The sequence below is a fragment of the Heterocephalus glaber genome, unplaced genomic scaffold (genome assembly GCF_053883595.1).
Source record: "Heterocephalus glaber isolate CG9 unplaced genomic scaffold, H.glaber_assembly_v1.0 deba00001523, whole genome shotgun sequence".
Classification (NCBI taxonomy): Eukaryota; Metazoa; Chordata; class Mammalia; order Rodentia; family Bathyergidae; genus Heterocephalus; species Heterocephalus glaber.
The window spans coordinates 935,125-960,594 of NW_028258327.1; the positions used below are offsets into that span (position 1 = coordinate 935,125).

The window sequence follows — 25,470 nt, forward strand, 5'->3', positions numbered from 1 at the left end:
GAGATTACAGGTGTATAACACCACACCTGAATCTACTTTTCACAGAGGAAAGAAAAAAACTTAACTGCCCAACAGAAACAATAGAAGTCAGAAGATTTGATTAAGCTCAAAAAATTCAAGAGAAGAAGAATATGAAGGCAGGAATTCAAAGTAGGAGAAAAAACCAGACCACAAATAGGTAATAGGAGAAATAGAAAATAAGTCAGTAACATAATGTATTTAACCCCAAATATACCAGGAATTACAGTGAAATACAACAGACTATATACTACAAAAAGGATAAAAATTATCTAGATTTTAAAATATCTGACTAGACTTCCAGGAAGACGGCAGAGTGGTGAACAGCACAGAAACAGCCTCTCCGAGATTTGATGTCTAGATGTTAGAATATAGCAGCATGAAGAGGAGGAGGAGGAGGGAAGTCAGTCCCCAGAACCTAGCAAGGATCTGAGTCAACAATTGAAGCCCACAAGGAGAGTGAAGAGTCAGATCTCAATGAAGAAGGACAAAGTGGCAAGTGGTGCTTTATCCTTGAGCCCTGCTCACTGCATGGGAAGAGTAGCTCGAACCTGCAGATGCACGGTGACTGCTGGTGACCTCAGAGGCCTCCACAGGGAAAGACACCAGTGAAATGGAGCAGTGGACACAGAGGACTGCAGTGGCTGGTGAGTTATCTGGGTTCAGATGTCCTGCAGGAGAGGGCAATTGGCCAGTAGTCATCTTGGAAAGAAGCCAACTGAGCTCAGAACTTAGTACAGCTGGGGCTGGCTCCATCTAGCAGCTCCCAGTGTCAGGGTGAGGTGAAACCAAGTTTAAATCAGGAGGAGGTCAAAGAGCAGGATTCAAGCCAGCAAGAGCCACACAGAGTGCTGCAGGCTGAACAAAATTGGTTCCAGTCTCACAGCTAGAAACCAGTCTGAACTTCAGTGGAAGTAAAGGTGCATGTTTGCTGGGATTATCCACTACTCACTATAAATCTATTGCTGGTTTTCTGAGATTAGTCAATAGGGATCTGGGCTCTGTCTGCCCACTCTATCTATCAGTGACAGCAAAGAAGGCCCTGAAGTAAACATTTTTTTCCTGTTTTCCTTTTTTTCCTTTTGTTATGTTCTTGTTGTTGTTTTTTTATTTCTTTAATTGATTGCTGCTTTTTTTTTTTTTTTTTTTTTTGGTACCGGGGATCGAACTTGGGTCCTTGTGCTTGCACAGCAGGTGGCGAAACCACTGAGCCAAATCCCCAGCCCTGCTTTAGTTTTTATATGGGTGTTAACACTGTTTCTAGTTTTCTTCTTTTTCTGTTCTCATTTTTATTTCTCTTTCCCTCCTGTCTTCTTCACCAGTTTCCCAAAGTTTACATAATCTTCCTTTGTCCTCCAGCTTTGCTTCTAATATGTTTCTCTTCTTCCATTTCTCTATTTTTCCCACCCTAACCCCTTTTAAATTTTCATTCCTGAAGGTAAAATTGCCATATTGAGGGTATATTTACTATATACAATTTTCTGGTTTTAGATTTTGTTATATAACCACTAATAAAGTACATATGGTTAAAGATGGCAAATTAGTAGTTACCACAGTTTGTCATTTTCTAGGCTGTGTTTCATGCTATTGTTATTGCTAACTGTACTACTTTAGCCGAGGTAACATAATTGTTCTAATCAGTTGTTCTTCCTGGTATGCCAAGACTGAGATTGCCTAAAGGTCGTAAACAATCCTATAAGCCAGTGCCAAATAACCAGGGGCTAGGCCAAATAGGCAGGAACTTCTCATCCCCAATAAATTGAAGAGGTATGATCTTGTAACATATTGGAAACCCAAAAGCCAGTTACACCTGAAGACATTTCTGAGAATTAGTCATTCCCTAAGGGTTCCAAATACTAGCAATAAAGCTTTCTGTCATACACAATTTACAAGCATCAACCCAGGAATTAAACTAAAAAAAAAGGAAAGAAAATGACAAGACACTTAAGCAAGATGCAACCTCAGACTTCCAGCTTGCCAAAGGCAAACCCAGGGGACAATGAGGGGGAACAGTTTGAAGGCCACCCACCTGGACTTTCTGAAGTGGTAACAGTGGAAGTAACAAAGCAAATGAATGAGACTCTAGAAAAAAATCAAATCAGAAATAATCTCCCAGAGGGCCAGGGATTTAGCTTAGTGGTTCCGCTGCCTGCCTCACAAGAACACAGTCCCAAGTTCAATCCCCAGTACCAAAAAAAAAAAAGAAAGAAAGAAATAATCCCTCAGATAGCTACAGATCTCTATAGTGGCCATTATGAAAGACATGATTAGTGACTTTAGAGCATATACAGATAAAAAAAAAAAATAGAGGACCTTAGGGAAATGATGGAAACCATGAACACCCAAATAGGAAAGAAATGGAATCCATGAAACAGATTCAAACAGATATCCAAAAGATTAAAAATTCCATTGAAATATGTAGTGGAATGAGCCAATATGAGGAAAGAATATCAGATATAGAAGACAGGATTGCAATCATGAAAAGAAAGATTTCTCAAAAATAGCAAGGGACCATGAAAAATCAATCCTACAGCTACTAGATGATGCAAAAAATAACATAAGATTGATAAGAGTCAATGAAAAATCAGGAAATACTGCAAATGAATTAAAAAACCTGTTCACAGATGTAATGGCAAAAAAAAATCTCAACCATGGAAAAAGAATTTGACATACAGATAAATGAAGCAGGTAGAACTTCAATTAGTCATGATTTAAAAAAAAAATCTACACCAAGACATAGAATAGTCAAGATTTCAGAACATCAACACAAGAACAGGATATTAAAAGCTGTTAGAGAAAATAAATATATCACCTATAAAAGAAAGCCCATCAGAATCACAACAGATATCTCAAAACAAACCCTCAAGTCAAGGAAAGTTTGGAGCAAAGTATTTCAATCCCTAAAAGAAAACAACCTCCAACCCAGATTGATGTACCCCACAAAACTATTTTTCAAAATTGATGGAGAAATAAGATATTTTTATGACAAAGAACACCTGAAGAAATTCATGACCACTAACCAACACTCCAAAATGTTCTGAAGGATGTTCAAGAAAGAGATAACAAGGACTACAACTCCATGAACCCCAACAGAATGAATCAAATAGGCAAGGCAAGTAATTAAACAGAGGGGAGCAAAAGGGAACCAATAACAAGAAAATAACATGACAAGAATAAGTCAATGCATATCATTATAACCATCCATGTAAATGGTGTCAATTCACCAATCAAAAGAAACAGACTGGCAGAATGCATCAAAAAGGAAGATTCAACAATATGCTGCATACAAGAAACATGTTTAATTAAAAAAGAAATTACAGGGGCCGGGGATTTAGCTCAGTGGTTTCACCACCTGCTGGGCAAGCCCAAGGACCCGAGTTCAAACCCTGGTACCAAAAAAAAAAAAGAAAGAAAAGAAAAGAAAAGAAATTATAGACTGAAAGTCAAAGGATGGAAAACAATATTATGACAGGAATCTGGAAAAAAGAAGGGGTAGCTATTCTATTTGCAGACATGGTAGATTTCAAGCTAAGACTGATTAAGAGAGACAGTCTATGGACATATCACCCTGAACAAACCTGATTTTGTCTGATTAAGAGAGACAAAGAAGGGCTGGGGATTTAGCTCAGTGGTTCCGCTGCCTGCCTCACAGGCACAAGGACCCAAGTTCAATCCCCAGTACCAAAAAAAAAAAAAAAAAAGAGAGACAAGGAAGGTCACTACATTCTTGTAAAGGGAACAATCCAAGAGGAAGAGATAACAATCATAAATATATATGCACCAAATACCAGCACACTGAACTGTATAAAAAATTAATGAACATAAAAAATCAAATAAGCACTACTGAGGGACCTCATATCCAACTGTCACAGGCACCCGGAAGGAAGCTCCCCCACTGCCATCCCACACTTCTAGGGCAGAGAAGGTGAGCCAGTCCCAACACCCAGAAGGGAGCTCCCCTGCTGCCATCACATGCTCCTAGGGCAGAGAAGGTGAGCTGTGTGGGGGCCAGAAGCACCCCCACCACCCCCCACCATGGAAATGAGAAGACACGTAAACAAGCCTAAAAAACAGATTTCCGGATCACCTACACCAACCCCAAAGGGAAATGAGATGGAACAATCTGATACTCAACTACCTGGACTCCCTGAACTGGCAACAAAAGAGGATCTGGGAAAAATGAAATCAGAAATAATTACTCAGATAACAGCAAAGATTGTGCTCATGGTGCAAGACATGATTAATAAATCTAGAGAGGACACAGATAAAAAAATAGAGGATCTGAGGAACATGATGGAATTCCAACATAGGAAACAAATGGAATCCATAAAACAGATGCAAATAGATTTCCAGGAGATTAAAAACTCCATCGAAAGTCTGCACAGAAGAATGAACCAATGTGAGGATAGAATTTCAGATATAGAAGATAAGATTGCAATTAGTGAGGAGGAAAAGAAAAATTGCTTTAAAATTGTAAGGGAACACAAGAAATCAATCCAGCAGCTGCTAGATGATGCAAAGAAGAATAAGACTGATTGGAGTCAATGAGGAAAGAGGAGAGAGTGCAGGTGACATAAAACAGAAGTGATGGCAGAAAACTTCCCAAGGAAGGGAAAAGAACTTGACATACAGATAAGTGAATCATATAGGACTCCAATTAGCCTTGATCAAAAAAAAATCTACACATAGGCATATAATAGTTAGGATTCCAGAAATCCAACAGAAGAACAAAATTCTACAAGCAGTGAGAGAAAAGAAACAAATCACATACAAAGGAAAGCCCATCAGAATCACAGCAGACTTCTCAATGCAAACCCTTAAGGCAAGAAGAGCTTGGAGTGATGTATTTCAAGCCCTAAAGGAAAACAGCCTCGAACCCAGATTGATGTACCCTGCAAAACTATCTTTCAAAATTCATGGAGAAATAAGATACTTTCATGACAAAGAGCACCTCAGGAACTTCATGAATACCAAACTGGCACTCCAAAAACTTTTAGACAATACCCTAGGAAAAGACAATGAGGATCACAACCCCAGGAAACCCAGCAGAATGAATCCATTGGGTGTGACAAATTAAACACAAAGGGGGAGAATCCAACAAAAAGAAAAAGTCATGACAAGGCTTTTAAAGCTTTTAACTTCATCTCCCTAATGAGGGTATAATTCAATCTTGTTATTGTACTGATTGGTATTTTTCTGATTCTACAGTTGCAGACCTTTCCTTGTGCTACACTGGCTATTTATCATGTTCTTATGTCTACTTTTTAGTTGGATTGTCTATTAATGAGCTGTAAGAGTTCTTTATATATTCTGATCATAGGTTATATGCATTGTAAATACGGTCTGTTTAAGGACTACTTTTCATTTTAATGATGTCATTTAAAGTTCTAAATTTTGATAGAATCTCATTTATCAATTTTTTTCTCTTATACATCATGTTTTTGGTATCCTAGGTAGTTCTTGCCTACCCTAAATTCATAAACATTTTCCCTTATAATTTCTTCTTAAAGTTTTATACTTTTAGGCTTTCATATTTAGGTTCATTGATCCCTTCAAGTTATTTTTATGTATGGAAATAAAGGGTTGAGGTTAATTTTTTATATATGGATACCAGGTGTTCTAGAGCCATTTGCTGAAAACACTATCTTTTCCTCTGTTCGTGAATTGAGTTTATATTCTATAAAATGCTAATGTTAACTAATCTTTCAAAACTCAGTGGACCATATATGTGTGGTTCTATTTCTAGATTCTGTTTTATTCCAATGATCTGTATGTCTTTCCTTACACCAACACTGCCTTGATTACTGTAGTTTTAGAAGAAGTCTTAAAATTAGGTAATGTCTTCCAACACTGTTTATTTTAACTTTTCTAGATCCTTTGTACTCCTACATAACTTATAAATTTCAATATCTAATTCTTCATTTATAACAAGTATACACAGACCTGAATTTTTATATATACCTTGTGTTTCCTAATCCTGCTAAATTCAAATACAAGTTCTAGGGGCTCCTAGAGATTTCTTAGTATTTTCTGTGCAGATGATCATTTCATCTACATATAAAGATTTTGCTTCTACCTTGCCAACCCTATCCTAATTGTGTCATTTCATTGCCAGACTATTTTGGTGGGGACTAGGTTTCAAAGTTTAATGGACAAAGAGTAAGCATATCTGCCCTTGTTCCCCACCTTAAGGAGAAAGCATTGTATCTTCTCCATTTATATAAGGTGTTCTCCCTGGAAGTATGGAGTACATGTCTTTAATCTGTTGAGAAGTTTCTGTTCTACTTCTAGTCTCCTGATAGCTTTTACCATGAACAGCTGTGGAATTGAGTCCAATACGTTTTTTCCAACTAGTGACAGGATCATATGGCTTTTTCCTTTCCTCTGTTAAAATGATGACTGGCGGGGGGGGGGTGTGTGTGTGGATCTTCCAATGCTGAACCAACACTGCCATCCCTATAACAAAACCACTTTCTACATACTGCCAGATCTGACTTCCAATAGTTTGTTTTGTTGAACAAATTTCTATCTATGTTCATACTTTTTTCTTCTATTATCTTTATCCAGTTTTAGGGTTAGCACAATGTTGATTTCCTAAAATGAGGGGAGAAGTGTTCCTTTTTTTTCTGCTTTAAATGTTTGATATAATTTTTCAGTTAAAATGTATACGAGCCTGTTGTTGTCGTATAGGTAGGTTTTCAAGCTAGGAATATACTTTCTTTAATAGGAGCTATTCAAATTTTATATTTCTTCCAGAGTTAGTTTCATTAATTTGTCTTCCAAGGTACTTCTTAGAAGTTGTCAAATTTATTTCAAAACAGATTTTTGTAATATGCTTTCTACATCTTTTTAAATTCTGTAAAATCTGTAAAAAAATGTCCAACTGTCACAAATAGACAGATCAACTAGACAAAAAATCAAGAAAGAAATATCAGAACTGAACCAAACTTTTGAACAAATGGACTTAGCAGATGTCTACAGTGTTCCACCCCACAGCATCAGAATACACATTCTTCTCAGCTGCACACAAGACGTTCTCCAAATTAGATCACATACCAGCTCATAGAACATGCTTAAATGAGTACAAAGGAACTGATATTTTCTCTTACAGACCATAGCGCAATGAAATTGGAAATCAATGGCAAGAGAAACCACAGAAACTTCAGAATCACATGGAAATTAAATAACACCCTCCTGAACAACCAGTGGATCACAGATGAAATTTTAAAAGAAATTAGAAAGTTTCTGCAATCAAACAATAATCCCAATACAACATACCAGAACTTATGGGACGCAATGAAAGCAGTCCTATGAGGGAAATGTAAAGTGGTGAATTCCCACATCAGAAAAAAAGAGCAAGCTCAAATAAACAACCTAATGTTGAACCTCAAGCTTCTAGAAAAAAAAAAGAGCAAGTGAAGCCCAAAGCTCATACAAGGGAGGAAATTATAAAGATCACAGGAGAAATTAATTCAGTGGAGACTAAGAAAACAATACAAAGAATCAATGAATCAAAGAGTTGGTTCTTTGAAAGATTAAATAAAATTGACAAAACTTTAACTAACCTTATCAAAAAAAGGAAAGAAAAGTCTCAAACCCATGCAACTAAGAATGAAAAGGGTAAAATTACAACAGATCCTGCAAAAATCCAGATCATCAATACCTACTTTAAGAACCTGTATTCTAAGATGGAAACACAGAAGAAATGGACAGATTCCTAGATACATATGAGTCACCAAAGCTGAATCAAGAAGATATAAAAATTCTAAATAAGCCAATATTACTCAATGAAATTGAAGATGTAATTTAAAACCTACCAACAAAGAGAAGCCCAGGCCCTGACAGATTCACTGCTAAATTCTAGAAGAAATTCAGAGAAGACATAACACCATTTCTTCTCAAATTCTTTAATGAAATTGAAAGAGAAGCATACTTCCAAACTCATTCCTGGAAGCAAGCATTACCCTAATACCTAAACCAGAGAAGATCCAAGCAAAAAAATGGTACTACAGGCCTATCTCCATAATGATCATAGATACAAAAATCCTCAGTAAGATACTGGCAAGCAGAATGCAGCAAATTATCAAGATTATACACCATGACCAAGTAGGACTCATCCCAGAGATACAGGGATGGTTCAACATACACAAATCAATACAACTGTAATGTAACGTATTAACAGAACCAAGGATAAAAGCCATATGATTGGGCCAGGGATTTAGCTCAGTGGTTTCACTGCCTGCCTCGCAAGCACAAGGTCTTGAGTTTGATCTCTGGTACAAAAACCGCCCCCCCCAAAAACCATATGATCATCTCAATAGATGCAGAAAAAGCATTTAACAAACTCCAACACCCATTCATGATAAAAATCCAATAGAAAATTGGGATAGATGGTCTTTATCACAATCTCATAAAAGCCATCTATGACAAACCAACAGCCAGTATCATACTAAATGGTCAAAAACTGAAAGTTTTCACTCTAAAATTAGGAACAAGACAAGGATATTCACTGTCGCCACTCTTATTCAATATAGTTCTGCAAACATTAGCCAGAGCAATTAGACAAGAGAAAGAAATAAAAAGAATAACGACAGGGAAGGAAGAAGTTAAATTATCATTATTTGCAGATTACATGATACTGTACTAGAAGACCCCAAAAACTCCACCAAAAGTTTCTAAATTTAATAACCAAATTCAGTAGTGTAGGGGGATACAAAGTCAACACTTAAAAATCCATAGCCTTCCTGTATACAAACAACACACTTGCTGAGAGAGAAATTAGGGAAATAACAGCTTTCACAATAGCATCTAAAAAAATGAAATACCTAGGAATCAATCTAACAAAGGAAGTAAAAGACCTTTACATTAAAAACTACAGTAGTCTTAAAAAGGAGATCAAAGAAGACATCAGAAAATAGAATGATATCCCTTGTTCTTGGATAGGAAGAACCAATATAGTGAAAATGGCCATACTTCCAAAATTGTTATACAGATTTAATGCAATCCCGATCAAAATACCAACAGCATATCTCACAGAATTAGAGAAAACAATCTTGAAATTCATTTGGAACCAGAAGAGACACAGAATACCAATGCAATTCTTGGCAACAAAGGGAAGGCAAGGGACATCACAATCCCTGACTTAAAACTATACTACAAAGCTACCATGATAAAAACAGCATGGATCTGGCAAAAAAAAAAAAAACAGACGTGAAGATCAACGGAACAGATTAGAAGATACAGAAACAAATCCAAACACACTCAGCTACCTTATCTTTGACAAAGGAGCCAAACATGTTCACTGGAAGAAAGATAGTCTCTTTAATAAATGGTGCTGTAAAAATTGGCTTTCTGCATGCCAAAGATTAAAACTATACCCATGTTTTATGTTCCACTAAACTCAAATCAAAATAGATCAAATATCTACATATTAAAACAGAAACGCCAAATCTGCTGAAAGATACAATAGGTAGAACTTTTGAAGATATTTGTGTAGCCAAAGACTTTATGAGCAAAACTCCAATCACAGAGGAAATATCACAAAGAGTCAACAACTGGGATCTCATCTTATTAAAAACCTTTTGCACAGCAAAAGAAACTGTCAACAGAGTGAAGAGAAAGCCCACAGTGTGGGAAAAAAAATTTTGTTAGCTGTTCCTCAGACAAAGGACTAATATCTAGAATATACAAAGAACTCAAAAAAAATCAGACCCCCTCAAATTAAACACCCAATTCAAAAATGGCCATCTGAAATGAATAGACAATTCTCAGATAAAGAAGTAGAAATGGCAAATAAATATATGAAAATATGTTCAACATCACTGGTCATTCAAGAGATGCAGATTAAAACAACACCAAGATTCCATCTCACTTCAGAAAGAATGGCTATTATCAAGAAATCAACCTGGCCGGGGATTTAGCTCAGTGGTGCCACCACCTGCCTCACAAGCACAAGGTCCTGAGTTCAATCCCCCATACCAAAAAAAAAAAAAAAAGAAAGAAAAGAAATCAACCAATAACAAATGCTGGTGAGGCTGTGGGGAAAAAGAAATCCTTCTCCACTGTTGGTGGGAGTATAGACTGGTGCAACCACTGTGGAGATTCCTCAAAAAATTAAAGCTAGAGGTTCTATTCAACCCAATTATTACCCTTCTGGCTATCTTCCCAGAAGAATTAAAAGCATCATACCACAGTGACACATGCACACCCATGTTTATGGCAGCACAGTTTGTAATAGCTAAGTCTTGGAAACAGCCCAGATGCCCATCAACTGATAAATGGATAAAGATGATGTGGGGCTTTTTTTTATACAATGGAGTACTACTCTGCCATCTCATCTAGTGAAATGAATGCACCTTGAGACCATACTCTTAAGTGAAATAAATTAGACACATATGTTTAAATACTGCATTGTTTCTCTGGTATGAGAAACTGCAAATGTAATTAAGAACCAAAATGAATAATAGATATTAGGAAATGGGAAGAAAATGTTCAAATGGGATAGGGAACAAGGGAGGGGAGAGGGAGAAAGGAGAGAAGGGACAAGAAAAAGATAGAATAGACAGAAAAAAATGGAAACAAAGCTTTTGTAAAGAAGGAGGGGAAGGAAAGAAAGGAGGGGAAGAGGGGTTGAAGGGAGGGGAGAGGAATGGGAAAAAAGAAGCAAGATACGTCATGTACAAGTACAAATTCTCTATGATGAATGTGATCATTATGTATGCTTAAAATGTACCAATAAAAGTAGAGAAAAGAAAAATATACATTGTTCATATGAGTCACAGTTTAAATGCCGAAAAGTAGAAAGTAGAGAACAGAAAACCACATACTATCAAACACTACCAAAAGCAACCAATATAACTATAATAATATCACACAAAGTAATTTTTTTTCCTTCAATTCTTTTATTGGTACATTTTAGGTATACAATTCGTTTACATTTATCATCGGGTGCTTGTACCTGAACATGATGTATCTTGGTTCTTATATCTTGGTTCTTATTTTCTCCCCCATTACCTGTGCACCCTTCACCCCCTCTGCCCTTCCCTATTTACATAGATTTCATTTCCATTTTTTTTCTTTTCTCCTAGTTTTTCCTTTTCCTCTTTTCCTTTCCCCTTCCCCTCCCTTCACTCCTTCGTCTTTGGACTTTTTTCCTATTCCAAATTATCAATTATTCATTTTAATCATTTAATTATTTAATCATTTAATCATTTAATTATTCATTTTAATCATTTTAACCCTTGTTTGCACTATCAGTTTCTCACACTAGAGAAACTATTCGGTATTTACACATGTGTGTCCTATTTATTTCACTTAAGAGTATGGCCTCGATATGCATCCATTTAGCTATAAATGACTCTAGTTTTTCATTCTTTATGGTTTAGTACTCCATTTTATTTTTTAAAACCCCACATTTTCTTTATCCAGTTTCCAGTTGATGGGGACTTGGGCTGCTTCCAAGCTTTAGCTATTACAAACTGTGCCGCTATAAACATGGGTGCACATATATCGCTGTGGTAAGATTCTTTTAATTCTTTTGGGAAGATACCCACCAGGGGAATAACTGGGTCAAATGGGACCTCTAGCCCTAGTTCTTTGAGGTATCTCCATACTGATTTCCACAGTGGTTGCACCAATCTGCACTCCCACCAACAATGGAGAAGGGTTCCTTTCTCTCCACAACCCCGCCAGCATTTGTTATTTGTTGATTTCTTGACAGCAGCCATTCTTTCTGGGGTGAGGTGGAATCTCAGTGTTGTTTTCATCTGCATCTCTCAAATGACAAGTGATGTTGAACATTTTTTTCATATATTTGTTTGCTGCTTTTACTTCTTTGAGAAATGTCTGTTCATTTTGGATGCTCATTTTTGAATTGGGTCTTTGAATTTGGGGGGTCTGATGTTTTTCAATTCTTTATATATTTTAGATAGTAGTCCTTTGTCTGAGGTATAGCTGCTAAAAATTTTTTCCCATATTGTATGTTGCCTTTTAGCTCTGTTGGTGGTTTCTTTTGCAGTGCAGAAGCTTTTTAATAAGATGAGATCCCAGTTGTTGATTCTTTCTGCTAGTTCCTGTGCTGCTGAGGTTTTGTTCATGAAGTCTTTTCCTATGCCAATGTCTTCAAGAGTTCTACCTATCTTCCAGCAAGTTTAGTGTTTCAGTCTTAATATTTAGATCTTTAATCCACTTCTATCTTAGTTTAGTGCATGGTGATAGGTATGGGTCTAGTTTTAATCTTACACAAAGTAAATTTTAAGTCAAGAAGTAGTATTTAAAAACAAAGAGGAATATTTCATAATGATAAAAAGGTAAGCCCATGTGAAAGAGATAGCAACTCTAAGTCAGTAACATTAGTAATATAAAGTAAAAACTGACAAAACTAAAAGGGAAAATAGGTAAATCCAGAATTGCAAGCTGTATCTATAGTATTCTAACTGGACCAAGAAAAGGGAAAAGAATCTTTTCTCTCTTTTTTTGGTCTTTTCTCTTTTTGATTGTGAAATATATAATATATAAAATATATAAGCCTATAATCTCAGCACTCTATGAGGCTGAGGCAGGAGGATCATAAGTTAAAGCTCACCCTGAGTAGCTCAGTGACTTAGTGAGACCTGTCTCAAAATAAAACATAGAAAGGATTGGAGAATGTAGCTCGGTGCAAAGGCCCTGGGTTCAGTCTGCACTACCAAACAAAAAGTAATTCATATATATAAACAATGAGTATAAGGTGAAGATCCATGTGCCTAGCATTCAGTTTAAGAACACCATTACCAGAACTTCTAAAGTGCCCTCTGGCCAGGTGTGGTGGAACACGCCTGTAATTCCAGTGCTCAGGAGGCTGAAGCAGGAGGATCATTGCTCAAGTCCAAGGCTAGCCTGGTTACATAGTGAATTCAAGACTAGCCTGAACTACATAGTGAGACCATAAAAACTAACCCCTCCAGGGCTGGGGATTTAGCTCAGTGGCACCGCACCTGCCTTGCAAGTATAAGGTCCTGAGTTCAATCTCTAGTGCCAAAAAACAAAACAAAACAAAACAAACCACCCCCCAAAAAGGGGCCCTATGGTCCCCTCCTTTATCCAATCTCCTCTTGTTCCTGTACAGGAATAAACACTGTTTCAAAACTGTCTGCTGGGCTGGGGATTTAGCTCAGTGGTTCTGGTGCCTGCCTGCCTCACAAGCACAAGTTCCCGAGTTTGATCCCCAGTACCAAAAAAAAAAAAAAAACCACAACTGTCTGCTGATCATCTTACGTTTCTTTATGGTTTCATTACATATCCCCCCTCAAATATTCATTAGTTTTACCCAATTTTGGAGTTGATATAAGTAGAATCACCCTGTCCACACATGCTCTGTAACTTACTTTCTCATGATATTTGCTACCGACTTTTCAAACCAAAAACAATTAAAAACAAGGCTTCCCCGGAAATCTATATGTGCACATTTGGGATAACGTTTATGATATTTTTTAAACTTGTAAGTGAAATTGTCAGATTACAAAGAACATTTTAAGCTGGAAGTGTAACTCAATAGTAAAGCGTGTGCTTAGCATGCGAGAGACAGAGTTAGATCTCCAGCATGGGGTCGGTGGGGGAGAGAACGCATTTTAAAGGCCTTTGAGATATATTGACAATTTCCCTCCAGAGACGTTACAACAAAATGCCTGCCACTGTGAACCATTACCAACAATGAACTGTACCATTTAAAGAATTTACTAAAGTGGTCCCAAAATAGCAGCATGCTTAAAATTTGCCCTGATTCAACTACATGGGACGTTAGGCAATTTCCCCATTTGGTGTTTGTTTCTATTTGTACTTTTGTCAGTAAGTGGAGATTTAATAAGCTTTTTCTAGACCCCACTCCTTGTTTCTCAGAGGATGTGAATTTCTCTCCTAAGGGTAGGCAACATCTCCATGCAAGAAGCAATAACTAGTTATTTGCCCCATGGGAGTTCAGCTTCCTGCTTTGGTCTGAAGGGTGCAGATTACAATTAAATGTAATAATTCAATCTCATGGTTATACATTTTAAGCATACCCAGAGAAATTTTTAGAAGAAAGGATGAGAATAGAGAGCCCTACTGAATTTGCACTGAGTTAGCGGAGCAAAGAGACTAAGCCCATCTCCCTAAGCCAACAGGACAGCTTTTAACTCTTGAAGGTTCTCTGGGTGTGGATCAGTCCCAAGTAAGGCAAGTAGGTCAGGGAAACCAGCCCAAGACACCAGTGAGATGGTACCAAAAGCCTGAATACCAACTCCAGACCCAGGGGCCGGAGTCAGTCATGCAGCCACTATAGGATGCTAGCAAGTCACCTAATGCTCTTCACTTCTGAAATGGGATAATGGTACTCACCACCACCACAGACTGTGAAGCAGCTAGCACAGGCTTTCAGCATAACAGCCTGGTCACAATGACCTGATTGTCCCACAGGTACTTACTGAGGACCATCATGTGTCAGACACTGCTCCAGGAACCTGGGAACCACATTCTAGTGGGGAGACGGCTAAGTGGGAAAGATAGACAAGCCAGTTAGATAGCATGCCGAAGTGCTAAGAACACAGAAAAACCAGGGGGCAGGTGAGGGAGATGGGATGGAGAATAGGATGGGGGCGCTCCAAGGTGGCCTTGGAACCTCCAAGAAAGGTCTCAAAAGGAAGGAGGAAAGGAGAAGATGGCTTGGTGACATCTGTTGTGTCTGGGAGTTCAAGCACCGGTGAGCAGACATGAGGTTAAGTGAAGTGAGGAAGGGGAGCCAGCAAGGTCAGAGCAGGGTGGGCAGGTCATAAGAACCCCATGGATCCATCTATGTACTCGGCTATGTTGGTTCCTGGGGATACAAAGACAGGATTCTGGCCCTTAAAGGAGCTTGAAGCCCATTCTACAGGATGCTGGACAATTTAAGGAAAACTGTGTTGCTTTTTCATCATTGAGACATAAGGACCAACAATCACAAACTAAAGAAGAGAGGTTTATTTTGGGTCATTGTTTTTAGAAGATTCAGTCTATAGACAGCTGGATCCAAGGAAGGAAGAGCATGGTGGAACGGTCTGGCAGAGGAAAGTTGCCCACATTATGGAGGCCAGGAAGCAGAGAGGGAAAGGAGGAGCCATGATGGGAGACGTCTCCTTCCAGGTCATGCCCACAGTGACCAGCCTCTAACCAGACCCTAGCTATTAACAGTGAGTCAGCTGTGAAATCATTAGAGGACTAATCCCTGATGAATACAGCACCTCCATGATGTAATCACCTTCCAAACATACAAAGTTTTGGGGGGGATACCCCAGATCTAAACCATAATATGCCCCTACTGCTTCCTATGAAGGTTCTCCTCACCCTCCTAGTCAGCCTCAGACAGGGTCACACTGGCTGGATTCCTGGGAGCCCCTTGGCCCTGAGGTAGGGGCAAACCTTCTGGTAAATCTTGAGAAACTCTCCCAGAGGCCATGTTATGCACCCATGTCCTCATGCCCATTACAGGGCAGGAGAGAAGGCTCTGGAATTATCCTTGCCCACCTGGTCTAGAGGAAAGTGTTTCCTCAGGCTTTTTATCTTCCTAAACTGTTGTCAACTATAAACCACAGCTGGTCATGAAGCAAGGCCTCAAGCTTTCTAAAATATTCTGGCAGGACCATGGCAGACTTCTCTCAGCATTACTTGTTCAATGAAAAGGGCACCTAAGAGGGCTGCTAGGTTCTGGACATGTGTCCCTGCATTAGTTGGAACCTTAGTCCCAAGGCGATGGTATGAGGAGGGTGCCTTGGGAGGTGATGGGGTGGAGCTCTTGTGAATGGGATTAGTGTCCTTATAAAAGAGGCCCAAGAAGACTCCCTCTCCACTTGTGAGGACACAGAAGGAGGTGCTACCAACAGACCAGGAAGTGAGACCTCACCAGACCAGTTCTGCCTTGATCTTGGACTTCCTGACTCTAGGACTGTGGGAAATAAATGTCTGTTTTAAAGCCATTCAAATCTATGGTAGTTGTTTTATAGCAGCCTAAACAAATTAAGGCATCAGTAGTCAGAAATTTGGCTCTTGGCTCTGCTATACAACTCACTGCAGGACCTGGGCAGTGGGGATGGATCCATGAGAGGACATGTGTGAACAGCATTTGTGTCTTAGAGCAGAACCCTGGTCCTTGGCCACTGTGTACTCATTCACCTGCTTGAGAACCAAATGAGAACATGAAGCTTCTTCCTAGGACAGTGTCCCAGAGAACCATAGGGAAAAAGCTCCTCCTCCGGGTGCGACTGAATGTACCACAACGGATCCAGCCCAGTGCTGCCCAATAGAAATGTCATTTTAGAACTTCTAGTAGTTGCTTTTTAAAAACAGGTAGAAGCCTATAGTATCTTTTATTAATCAAATAAATTCTGTACACTGTTATGTCAACAGGCATCTGTACAGTTTTTGTTTTGTGATGTGAATTGAAGCCAACACCTCACATACGCCAGGCAAAAGCTCTACAATTGAGCCACACCCCAAGCCCTACAAAATTATTACTGGGATCTTGCTTTTTTCATACTAAAGTCTTCAAAATCCAGCATGTGTTTGAAACTCATAGAATCGGCCATGTTTCAGTTGCTCAGCAGCCATAGGTGACTAATGGCTGCCATGTAGAACTGCACAGCCCTAAGTACTCAAGAATCCTTACCAAGTTCTAACAGTTCCTCCAGATTCAAAACTGCCAGGGCTCAGCTGTGTTTCTCAAACCTGCCCATGCGTGTGAATCTCCTGGGCTTCTGTTAGGTTCCATATTCTGACTTAGCAGGTCTTGGTAGGGCCCAAACTTCTGCATTTTGACAATCTCTCAGACGTCACCAATCATACCCCACATTTTCAGGAGTGAGGGTGAAGAGCAATAGTTTTGAAGGAGACAGGCCTTTCCATGGGAGCCAGTTTACAACAATTTCTGTCAAATGAACACATTATGTTTGTCTCCATCCACCTTATCACCATATGTAGCACCTTGTGACTCAAAGTCAAAATGACCATGTAAGGTAAATGTTTTGTATGGATTCAGGACATCAAGGCAGCAACAACAGCACAACTGCAGACATTCATGAAAGAGGACTTCCAGAACGCTTCTAAGAGGCAAGAATAATGGGACAAATGTGCTTGAGGAGGGAGGAAGTATTTTAAGGGGAATTAGTGGCTATGTGTCTTTTACTGAAAAAAATTTAAAAATAAATACTTGAACATTCATTCCATTTTTGATCAGAGGGAAGTGCCTAATTATCTGAACCAAACACCATTTTATATAAAAACACAATACCCTTGATGCATAAGCTGGTTAAAGGACTTGCTCTGTGTCTTACTCCTTGCCCCTAAAAGAGCTGGAATGTGACTCAGAAGTTGGTTTCCCGGAAGTTCTGCTACACTGTTATACTAGTAAAGGAACGGACACTCATTTCCCTGATGAGGTCTCTAAAGTTTGAGTCTTTGCGATCATCTTATGGTAAGAGAAAGAGCCATGACATCTGCTATGGTTTTAAATGTTTATGTTGCTTCCAAAATTCACGCACTGAAATGGAATCACCAGTGTGACAGTGTTACTAGGTGGGGCCTTTAGGAAGTGATTAAATCATAAAACTAGAGCCCCTATGAATGGAATGGGTGTAAGTCCTTTGTAAAAGAGGCTTCGTACAGGATTTGGGTCCCTGGTCCCTCTGTCTTCACCATAATGCACAGACACCTAGACAGAGCCATCTATGAGCAACTGCTCTTCACTAAACACCAATCCTGCCAGTCCCTTGATCTCAGACTTCCATCCTCCAAAACCATGACAAATACATTTCTGTTATCTATAAATTACCAAGTCCATGGTAATGTGCTACAGTAGTTCAACCAAAGTAAGCCAACCATTAACTGAGGCCTCAGAGCCCCTCATCTGAGGTTCCACCTACCATAGGATATATCACAGTTCTAGGCAAAAAGTAGCACTCAATGTTTTGAAATTAATGAAGTAGATAAAAATGCCTATCTATAAATATAGAAGATATTCAAAACATTACAAAGCAATCTTGAAAAAAGAAAATTAAGACTTACACTACCCAACTTCAAGACTCACTACAAAGCTAAACAAGACAATGTAGTGTTGGCATAAGTACAGAACTAGATGCCGGTGGAACACAATAGAGAGCCTGAGTGATTTGAATTTCATAAAATATGTCAAAGTCACTGGGGAAAACGAAAGTGGTACTAGATTAACTAAATATCTTATTAAAAAATTAGCCTCAACCTCAGTCTAACACGACTTACAAAAGAATTGATAGATTCATGCATAGACCTAAACATAAAGGCTCAAGTTTTAAACTTCTAAGATGAAAACAGGAGATTATCTTCATGACTTGTGGGTAGACTGAATATGAAATAACCACAAACTTTGAAAAATAATTCTTCATCAAAATTAAAACCTCCTGGGCTGGGGATGTAGCTCAGTGGTGCTGGCACCTGCCTGGCAAGTACAAGGTCCTGAGTTCGATCCCCAGTACCAAAAAAAAAAATTAAAGCCTCCTTATCAAAAGATCCCATTATTTTATTAATAGTTACTCCCTGTATGTATGAAAATGTTCACAATAAGTTATTGTAAAAAAAAAAAACCTATTTCAAAGTATAGCGAAGCTCACCCCAGCTTCACTAGAATTCTTATAGTCAAACTGAAGTCTTATTATCAGGTTCCTGTTTATCTCACAACAGTTCATTCCTGCCTACCAATAGTTTGATGGGTTTTTGTTTGGTTGTTTTTTTTGTTTTGTTTTGTTTTGTTTTTAGGGTTTTTTTCAGTTGTTTTGTTTTTAGTCCTGGGAATTGAATTCAGGGTCTAATGTATGCTAAGCACATTCTCTACTACTGAGCCACATCCCCAACTGATGTCTTGATTATCACACCATGACCACAGTACTGGGACAAGACTCACGTGTCTCAAGCCTCCAGAGAACAAAGTGGTAGGAGTTGAAATGGATGGGAGAGTCTCTTGCTTCAAAACAGGGCTAGTAGAGTGTTTGGGATATTCTTGAAGGAGAGATTTCAGAATATCTGGTGTGCTGACCTTCTGGAGAAGGAAAAACAAAATTGATGTTATAGTCCTCATTCCCACCTGCCTTGGTTCAGCAAGCACAGTCTATCTGCATCTACTGTTTGATGTTACTAATATGCAAACTTCCAGTAGCTGAGTAGGAAGACACATTTGTGTTTGGATAAATGCATACACACACACCCTCAGAGCCAGGGGGCAGACATCATCAAGCTTTGGGACATTCATGAATGTTGTTGGGTGGGTTATTAATGGACTAGTAGGTCTTAAAGAAACCCAAATTTTGACCTTAATAATGATCCTGACATCTAACCACAGAAAATACAACATTCAGCCTAAAAAGCAATTTTATCTCTAACATGCTCATGAAAAGGGAAAAAAATCAAAATGTCCCTCTAAACTTTATAAAAATATTTGTAGTTGGCATTTCTTCTATAATATTTATAGTGGTGCTTTCTAGTAGCCACTAGCCACATCAGGTTGTTTAAATTCAAATTAATTGAAATAAAATAAACTCAGGTCTTCAATTGTACTAGACACATTTCAAGTACAGTACTCAGTCAGGACATATAGCAGTGGCTACTGTACAGGACATTTCAGTTAAAGAACATTTCCATTGGTGCAGAAAGTTCTATCAGGCAGTGCTAGGACAGAGTAATACATATAATGGGCAAGTTGGGAAAACCTCTTCCAGTCTAAAAAGTTTCAGAGTTGATACTTTAGGTCTTGATGCTGGATTGGTAGTAGAACCTGGAAATATAATGGTTGCACCAAAATCATAATTTTCATGAATAAAATGCTAAGTGAGACCATTACAGAAAAACTGAAAGACAGGATTCCCTCCAAATTAACTTGATTCTCAGAGATAGCTGTTAAGCAACACTATATTCAGTCCATCATTTTAATCAAGGAGGGGGAGAGGAGGAGGGAGGAGGGAGGAGGGAGGAGGGAGGAGGGAGGAGGGAGGAGGGAGGAGGGAGGAGGGAGGAAGATATGAGGTCTGTTCTCCAAGGGCTAACTAGCTACTGGGAAACAGAGACACATGACAAGGGAGACACGAGCCACATTGACGGGAAGGTGGAGAGGGCAAGATTATTCAGGATGAGGGCATCCTAGGTGATCTTCAATGGGCAAATGACCTGAGTGGGAAGCTAAAGGGCAGCTAAAGACCAAAATGTAAGGCCCCAAGTGGAGCAGTTATCACAACGGTCAAGTCCCAAGCACATTCCAAGGTCTGCAGGCACTTTAGGGCAGGTGTGTCCAGTGCGTGGGCCACTGCCTTTCTTAATGTTATAAAAATATTTTAATAAGGAAGCTTTGTTATTTATATACATTAACTATATTATGTTTTCTATGTGGCCCAAGACAATTTCTATTCATTCAACACAGTTCAGGTAAGCCAGGTAGGTCCAACTTGTGGGTCACAGACTGGACGCACCTGCCAGGCTGAGATTGGCAAAGAGAGCATGAGCACACAGAGCATGTGTGAAGGTGTCCAAGAGGACATAAAGGGTGGTCACAGTAGCATCAACCAAAGCCACAGGGAAGGAGATGCAGGGCTGGAAGATCAGCAGGCCCAAGGAGAGGATTTCAAGTATGAAGAGTGTTCCAAGAGGGAAAAACAGTATGAGCAAAAGCTCATCTGAAATTAAAATGCAAAATTTAACCAACTGCCTATCAAATTGGCAAATATTAAAAAGTTCAGTTTCATAAGATAAAGAATTCTGGAGATGGATGGTAATAGTTGCACACCAAGGTGACTGCCACTGAATTATACACTGAAACAGGGATAAGAGGGTTTTATGTGACGTATACTTTACCACCATAGACATATTGGAGGAAAAGGTATAAAATTGAGCGTTGGCAAGAGTCTTGGAGGATAGGTGACACAGGAGGACACCTTGGCAGCATGGATTAAAAGCCCTAAAATGTACCCTATTTGAAATGAGGATATATATTTGTTGACATGGAAAGAAATATTTTTTAAAGAAAATTACAAAAGTGGATGTATGAGGCTATTTTTGTTATATGGATTTATGTGTGGGGCTCAAATGGCTCTTTCTGGGGTTAGTGTTGTATGTAGTTTTTTTTCATCCTCCTCTCCTTTTCAGTCTTCTCATCTCTTTTTTAAAAATGTTTAATAGTACGTAGGTATAAGTTTTACACAGAAAATCAAAAGTCATCTCTAAAGAATGGAAGCCTGGTGAACCATGTCCAATGGGACAAAGCAACAAGAGGGTGATGACTGAAATGCAGCCACCCCCATTATCAAGCCAGGAGTCCCTGGAGCTTCCCAGAGAACTTTCCACAGTGGTTGGGGAAGAGCAGACTGCCAGGAAGTCAGAAAGGAACGGGAGAGAGGAACAGGAGGGCAGAGAGCGCAGCAGCAAAGGCTGAAGGAGAGGACTCTGAGAATGTTGGCCATGAAAACCACAGAAGAGCAGCTGCACCAGGAACACTTCCAAAGCATTGCTCTTGTTTTTGAAGGTGAAGAGAAGTGGTTGGAGACATTAAAGCTGCAAGTGAATGGAGGAAACTCCATGGAAAGGAGCCAGAGAAATGCCAGGGAGGATGCAGAGGCTGTCTGCCACAAGGCTTCTGCTTCTGAGGGCCTTGGAGAATGGCGTGCCAGGACAGCAATCCCCAGTCAGACAGGAACAGAAAGAAACAGAGCTTTGGACTGCCTCGGTGTTTACTATGGACTGAACTGTGTCCCCAGAATTCTTATGTTGAAACCCTAACTCCCCTGATGGTATCTGGAGATGGGAATCTTAGGAGAGGTTACAATGAGGGAACTTGAGAGAAATAATAGGATTCATAACCTTATGAGAAAAGACAATGGAGAGCTCCCACCCCATTCTCCCCTCCTGACACGGGAGGACTCTCCAAGATGGCAGATGTCAGTAAGCCAGGAAAAGGGCCCTGAACATTCCAGACCTGATCTCAGACTTGTAGCCTCCAGAACTGTGGGAAAATCAATGTCAGTCATTTAAACCAGCCAGTCTATGGTATTAAGGCAGCTAAAGCTAACTAATGTACTATCCAATATACATTTTTTAAATCATGTTTTGAATCTTTAAAAAATGACAGAAAGCTCTAGAAAAGAACAAAGAAAACTGTCTATAGAGATTAGAGGGTACATCAAGTTCATGGCCAGGGAAGACTTTCTAAATAGGTCAGGACTCAAGAAACCTTTAATGAAGCTTAACTGTGAATGTGACTATTTCAAGATTAGAAAAGTCAGTACCATTCTGAAAGACTTGACTAAGGAGTCCAAGCAGAAATTTTGTGTTCAACTTTTCCCCCAGTAAACTCTTAAGGACTTGGATGACACTTCAGAGTCAATGCCTTATTAAAGGGCATCACAATCCTAGGGCTTATCAATGTCATTGAGATGGGAATCGTTTCCCTTGTGATTTTAATGTAAGTCAGTGACTAGTTTAGCTCAGATTACACATGAGAATGCTTGCCCTAATGTCTACTCTGCAAGAGTTACTGCATTATATTTAACATTGTTCCGGGAAACATCAATAAACATTGTTTCATTTGATCAACTTGTGGCCTCTCTGGAACCAGGAACTGCATTTGGGGTTTTTGCTGGCAATAGCTATGAACATAGATCAGAGAAGGAAAAGCAACTGTTCGCACCGCTGAGATTTCATCTAAAGTTGCTTCTTAACAGAAAAGACTGCAGCTTGATGCTCAGAGCAAAGACACATTCCACCTGGGAAGCGGACGCATCTCCTGTCATCACCAGAGTGAGCACTGCCACGCAACCTGAGGTCTTTCACAGTTGGGAAATGACTCAGTCCTAGCTGTTCCTCCTCCCCTCATCCTGCCTTTGGGATGCGGCCAGCTGGTGGGGTGAGCAGCTGTGTTGGGAGGCCAAGTGCAAAGTAGGTTGTTTCTTTAGATTCAGGTGTCAGTGGGAAAAGCTTCATGAGTACAAAGGAAAACAATGAAATTAAGTCATTTTTCTCTGCCTCTGTCCTCGATCCCTTTCCCTCTACTAGCTTTTCATGCATCTTCCTATTTAACTGGTGTAGAGTTCATGGCCCGTGTAGACCAAGTACACATGCATAAGATGTGCCGTAAAACCCACGGGGGAGCTGGGTGTAGCAGCACACTTCATCCTAAAGCAGGAGGATCTCAAGTGCAAACCGGGTCTGAGCAACTTAGTAAGACCCTGTCTTGAAATTAAAAAAAAAATTTTTTTTAAATGGGCTAGGTAGAGATGTAGCTTAGAGCAAAGGACCTGAGTTCAATCCTCAGTACTACAAAAATAAAACACTGGAATACCCCAGAAAGGTGAAGCGAGTTTACTTCTTGAAGAATCCTGGACCAGGAGGTTGAATAAATCAAAATATATTCACAAAATACACATATACATACACACACATGAAACTAGTGGGGATGGTGGGGCAAAGGGGATGATAGGAATGGTGAAAATAATTGAAGTATGTTATGTGCATGTACAAATCTGCCAAAATGAAACCCATTGATCTGTATATCCAATAAGCACTACATTTTTTTAAAAATGTGAAAAAATATTTTTAAAGAAAATCCTGGTCCAGAGTGGAGATGTCTGCAGGAACATTTTCAAACTTAATGGTCACAGCAGTGATATAGAAGAGATTTAAGCTGTCTACCTAGCTGCGACCCTGGAGTCATCACTCAGCTTTAAGGCAGTTATGTAAGTTGGGTGCAGTGGCGCATGTCTGTAGGCTGCCAGAAGGCCAAGGCAGGAAGATCACTTGAGACCAGGAGTTTAAGACCAACCTTGGCAACATAGCAAGATGTCATTTTTTTAAATGGGGGGGGGGTATCTTCTGCCTCTGCGCTTTAGTGTAGCCAACCTGCAAGGTGGACACTGATGACCCCTACTCCCCAGGGTACTGTGTTTCATCGTTCATACTGGCACAATGCTCTAAAGCATTCCGATGAAAGTCAGCACACTTCTCACAAGCTCGCCAGCCAAGACAGGTGGAATTGTAGTCTGACAGGTGTCCTGTTTATAATATTTCTTATATTTCAGCCCAATAATTCTTTAGCATTTACAGGTCATGCCATAATTGCCAAGTACTTTGTAAACATTTGGCTAAACTGGTCCTCAAAACAGCCACATCCTCAATTAAGATGGGGAGTGAGAAGGCCACCACAAGGTTGTAAGTGCATCTGGCCACGAGCCAGGGGCAAACCGGTACATGCATGAGATCTCCAAGGCCCTCGCTCCGCCCTGCACCCTGCGGTGGGAGAAGTCTGTGCCAGGGACCACAGGTCAGGGCAACAACATTTGCAATGCAAAATTCAAGCCCCAGGGTACTTGGGCTGCCGGTCACAACACAAACAAAAGCATGGCCTCTCAGCATGGCTCACAGGGCGGTCCCTTCTGGTTACATTGCCCCCTTGTTATCTCTGTGCCCAGTGTCCTCATATTTAATGGGGACAATAACAGTACAACTTTCACAGGGTTGTATTCAGGGTTACAAAAGTTAAATCCCAATGAGGGCTCCCTACACAGGTCAGATCTGGTGAGGACTAAGCCCAAGGTCAATGCTGACATCAGAATGGCTTCATGCAGTAAGAGAAACATACTTGGGCCAGGGATTTAGCTCAGTGGTTCCGCTGCCTGCCTCGAAAGCACAAGGTCCTGAGTTTGATCCCACTACCAAAAAAACAAAAAAAGGACAGAGGGGAAAAAAAAGAGCGAAACATTCACAGTTCCAGAAATCCCTTCCTCAACCCTTTCTTCAACAGTCCTCGCTTGTATTAATGCTGGGCATAAAATGAAATCATGTGTTTAGGATTATTTAAAAATCACATAAAGCCAGAGTCCTGCTCTTGACTTCATCCTTTTTTAGCAATGAGCTGCTAGATAAGTTGTTTAACCTCTCCTTAAAACTCAGAATTGTATCATGGAAGTAAGAATGTTTTTCTCAGTGTAGTTTCCAGAATTAAACATGAAGTACATTTGAAGGGCTGCCATCATGGCCAGAACATAGTGCCTCAGAAACGGGCACTAACCCTCTCTTCTGCCTACTTGAGCAAAGGAGTTGATCGTGAAGAAGCCAACATGAGCTAACACTTATTTGTTCTTTTGTCTGAAACAAGGTCTTTCTTTGTAGGGCAGGCTAGCTTTGAACTCATGGCAATCCTCCTGCCTCAACCTGAGTGCTGGGATTACAGGCTTGTGCCACCACCCCTGGCTGTTTGCTCTTTAGAATCCCAGAGACCTGGTAAATACACTTCAGATACACCAGGCACCTTACTCCCCAGCACCAGCCTCCCCTGGTCCCCCAGAGCTCAACAGAAATGCATCTATTGACCCCACATTGCATGCCTACCCAGACTCTCAATGTGGAGTCTGCATTTCAAAGTCTCATCCAGCTACACATGAAGAATCGCTGCTCTAAAGCTCA

At 39.7% G+C, this 25,470-nt stretch overlaps 1 protein-coding gene across 11 annotated transcripts in view; it reads right to left on the reverse strand.

Moving 5' to 3' along the window:
• Sytl3 (synaptotagmin like 3) overlaps nucleotides 1–25,470 on the reverse strand; it is a 95,248-nt gene that overhangs the window by 15,540 nt on the left and 54,238 nt on the right. For 10 of the 11 annotated variants that reach the window (XM_021251976.2, XM_004874547.4, XM_087187903.1 and 7 more), the window contains one exon: nucleotides 18,935–19,069. The exons of the other annotated variant lie outside the window; for it this stretch is intronic. In XM_021251976.2, the coding sequence (XP_021107635.1) occupies nucleotides 18,935–19,069 (135 nt within the window). The remainder of the gene's footprint in view (nucleotides 1–18,934; nucleotides 19,070–25,470) is intronic. 11 annotated transcript variants of the gene reach the window in all.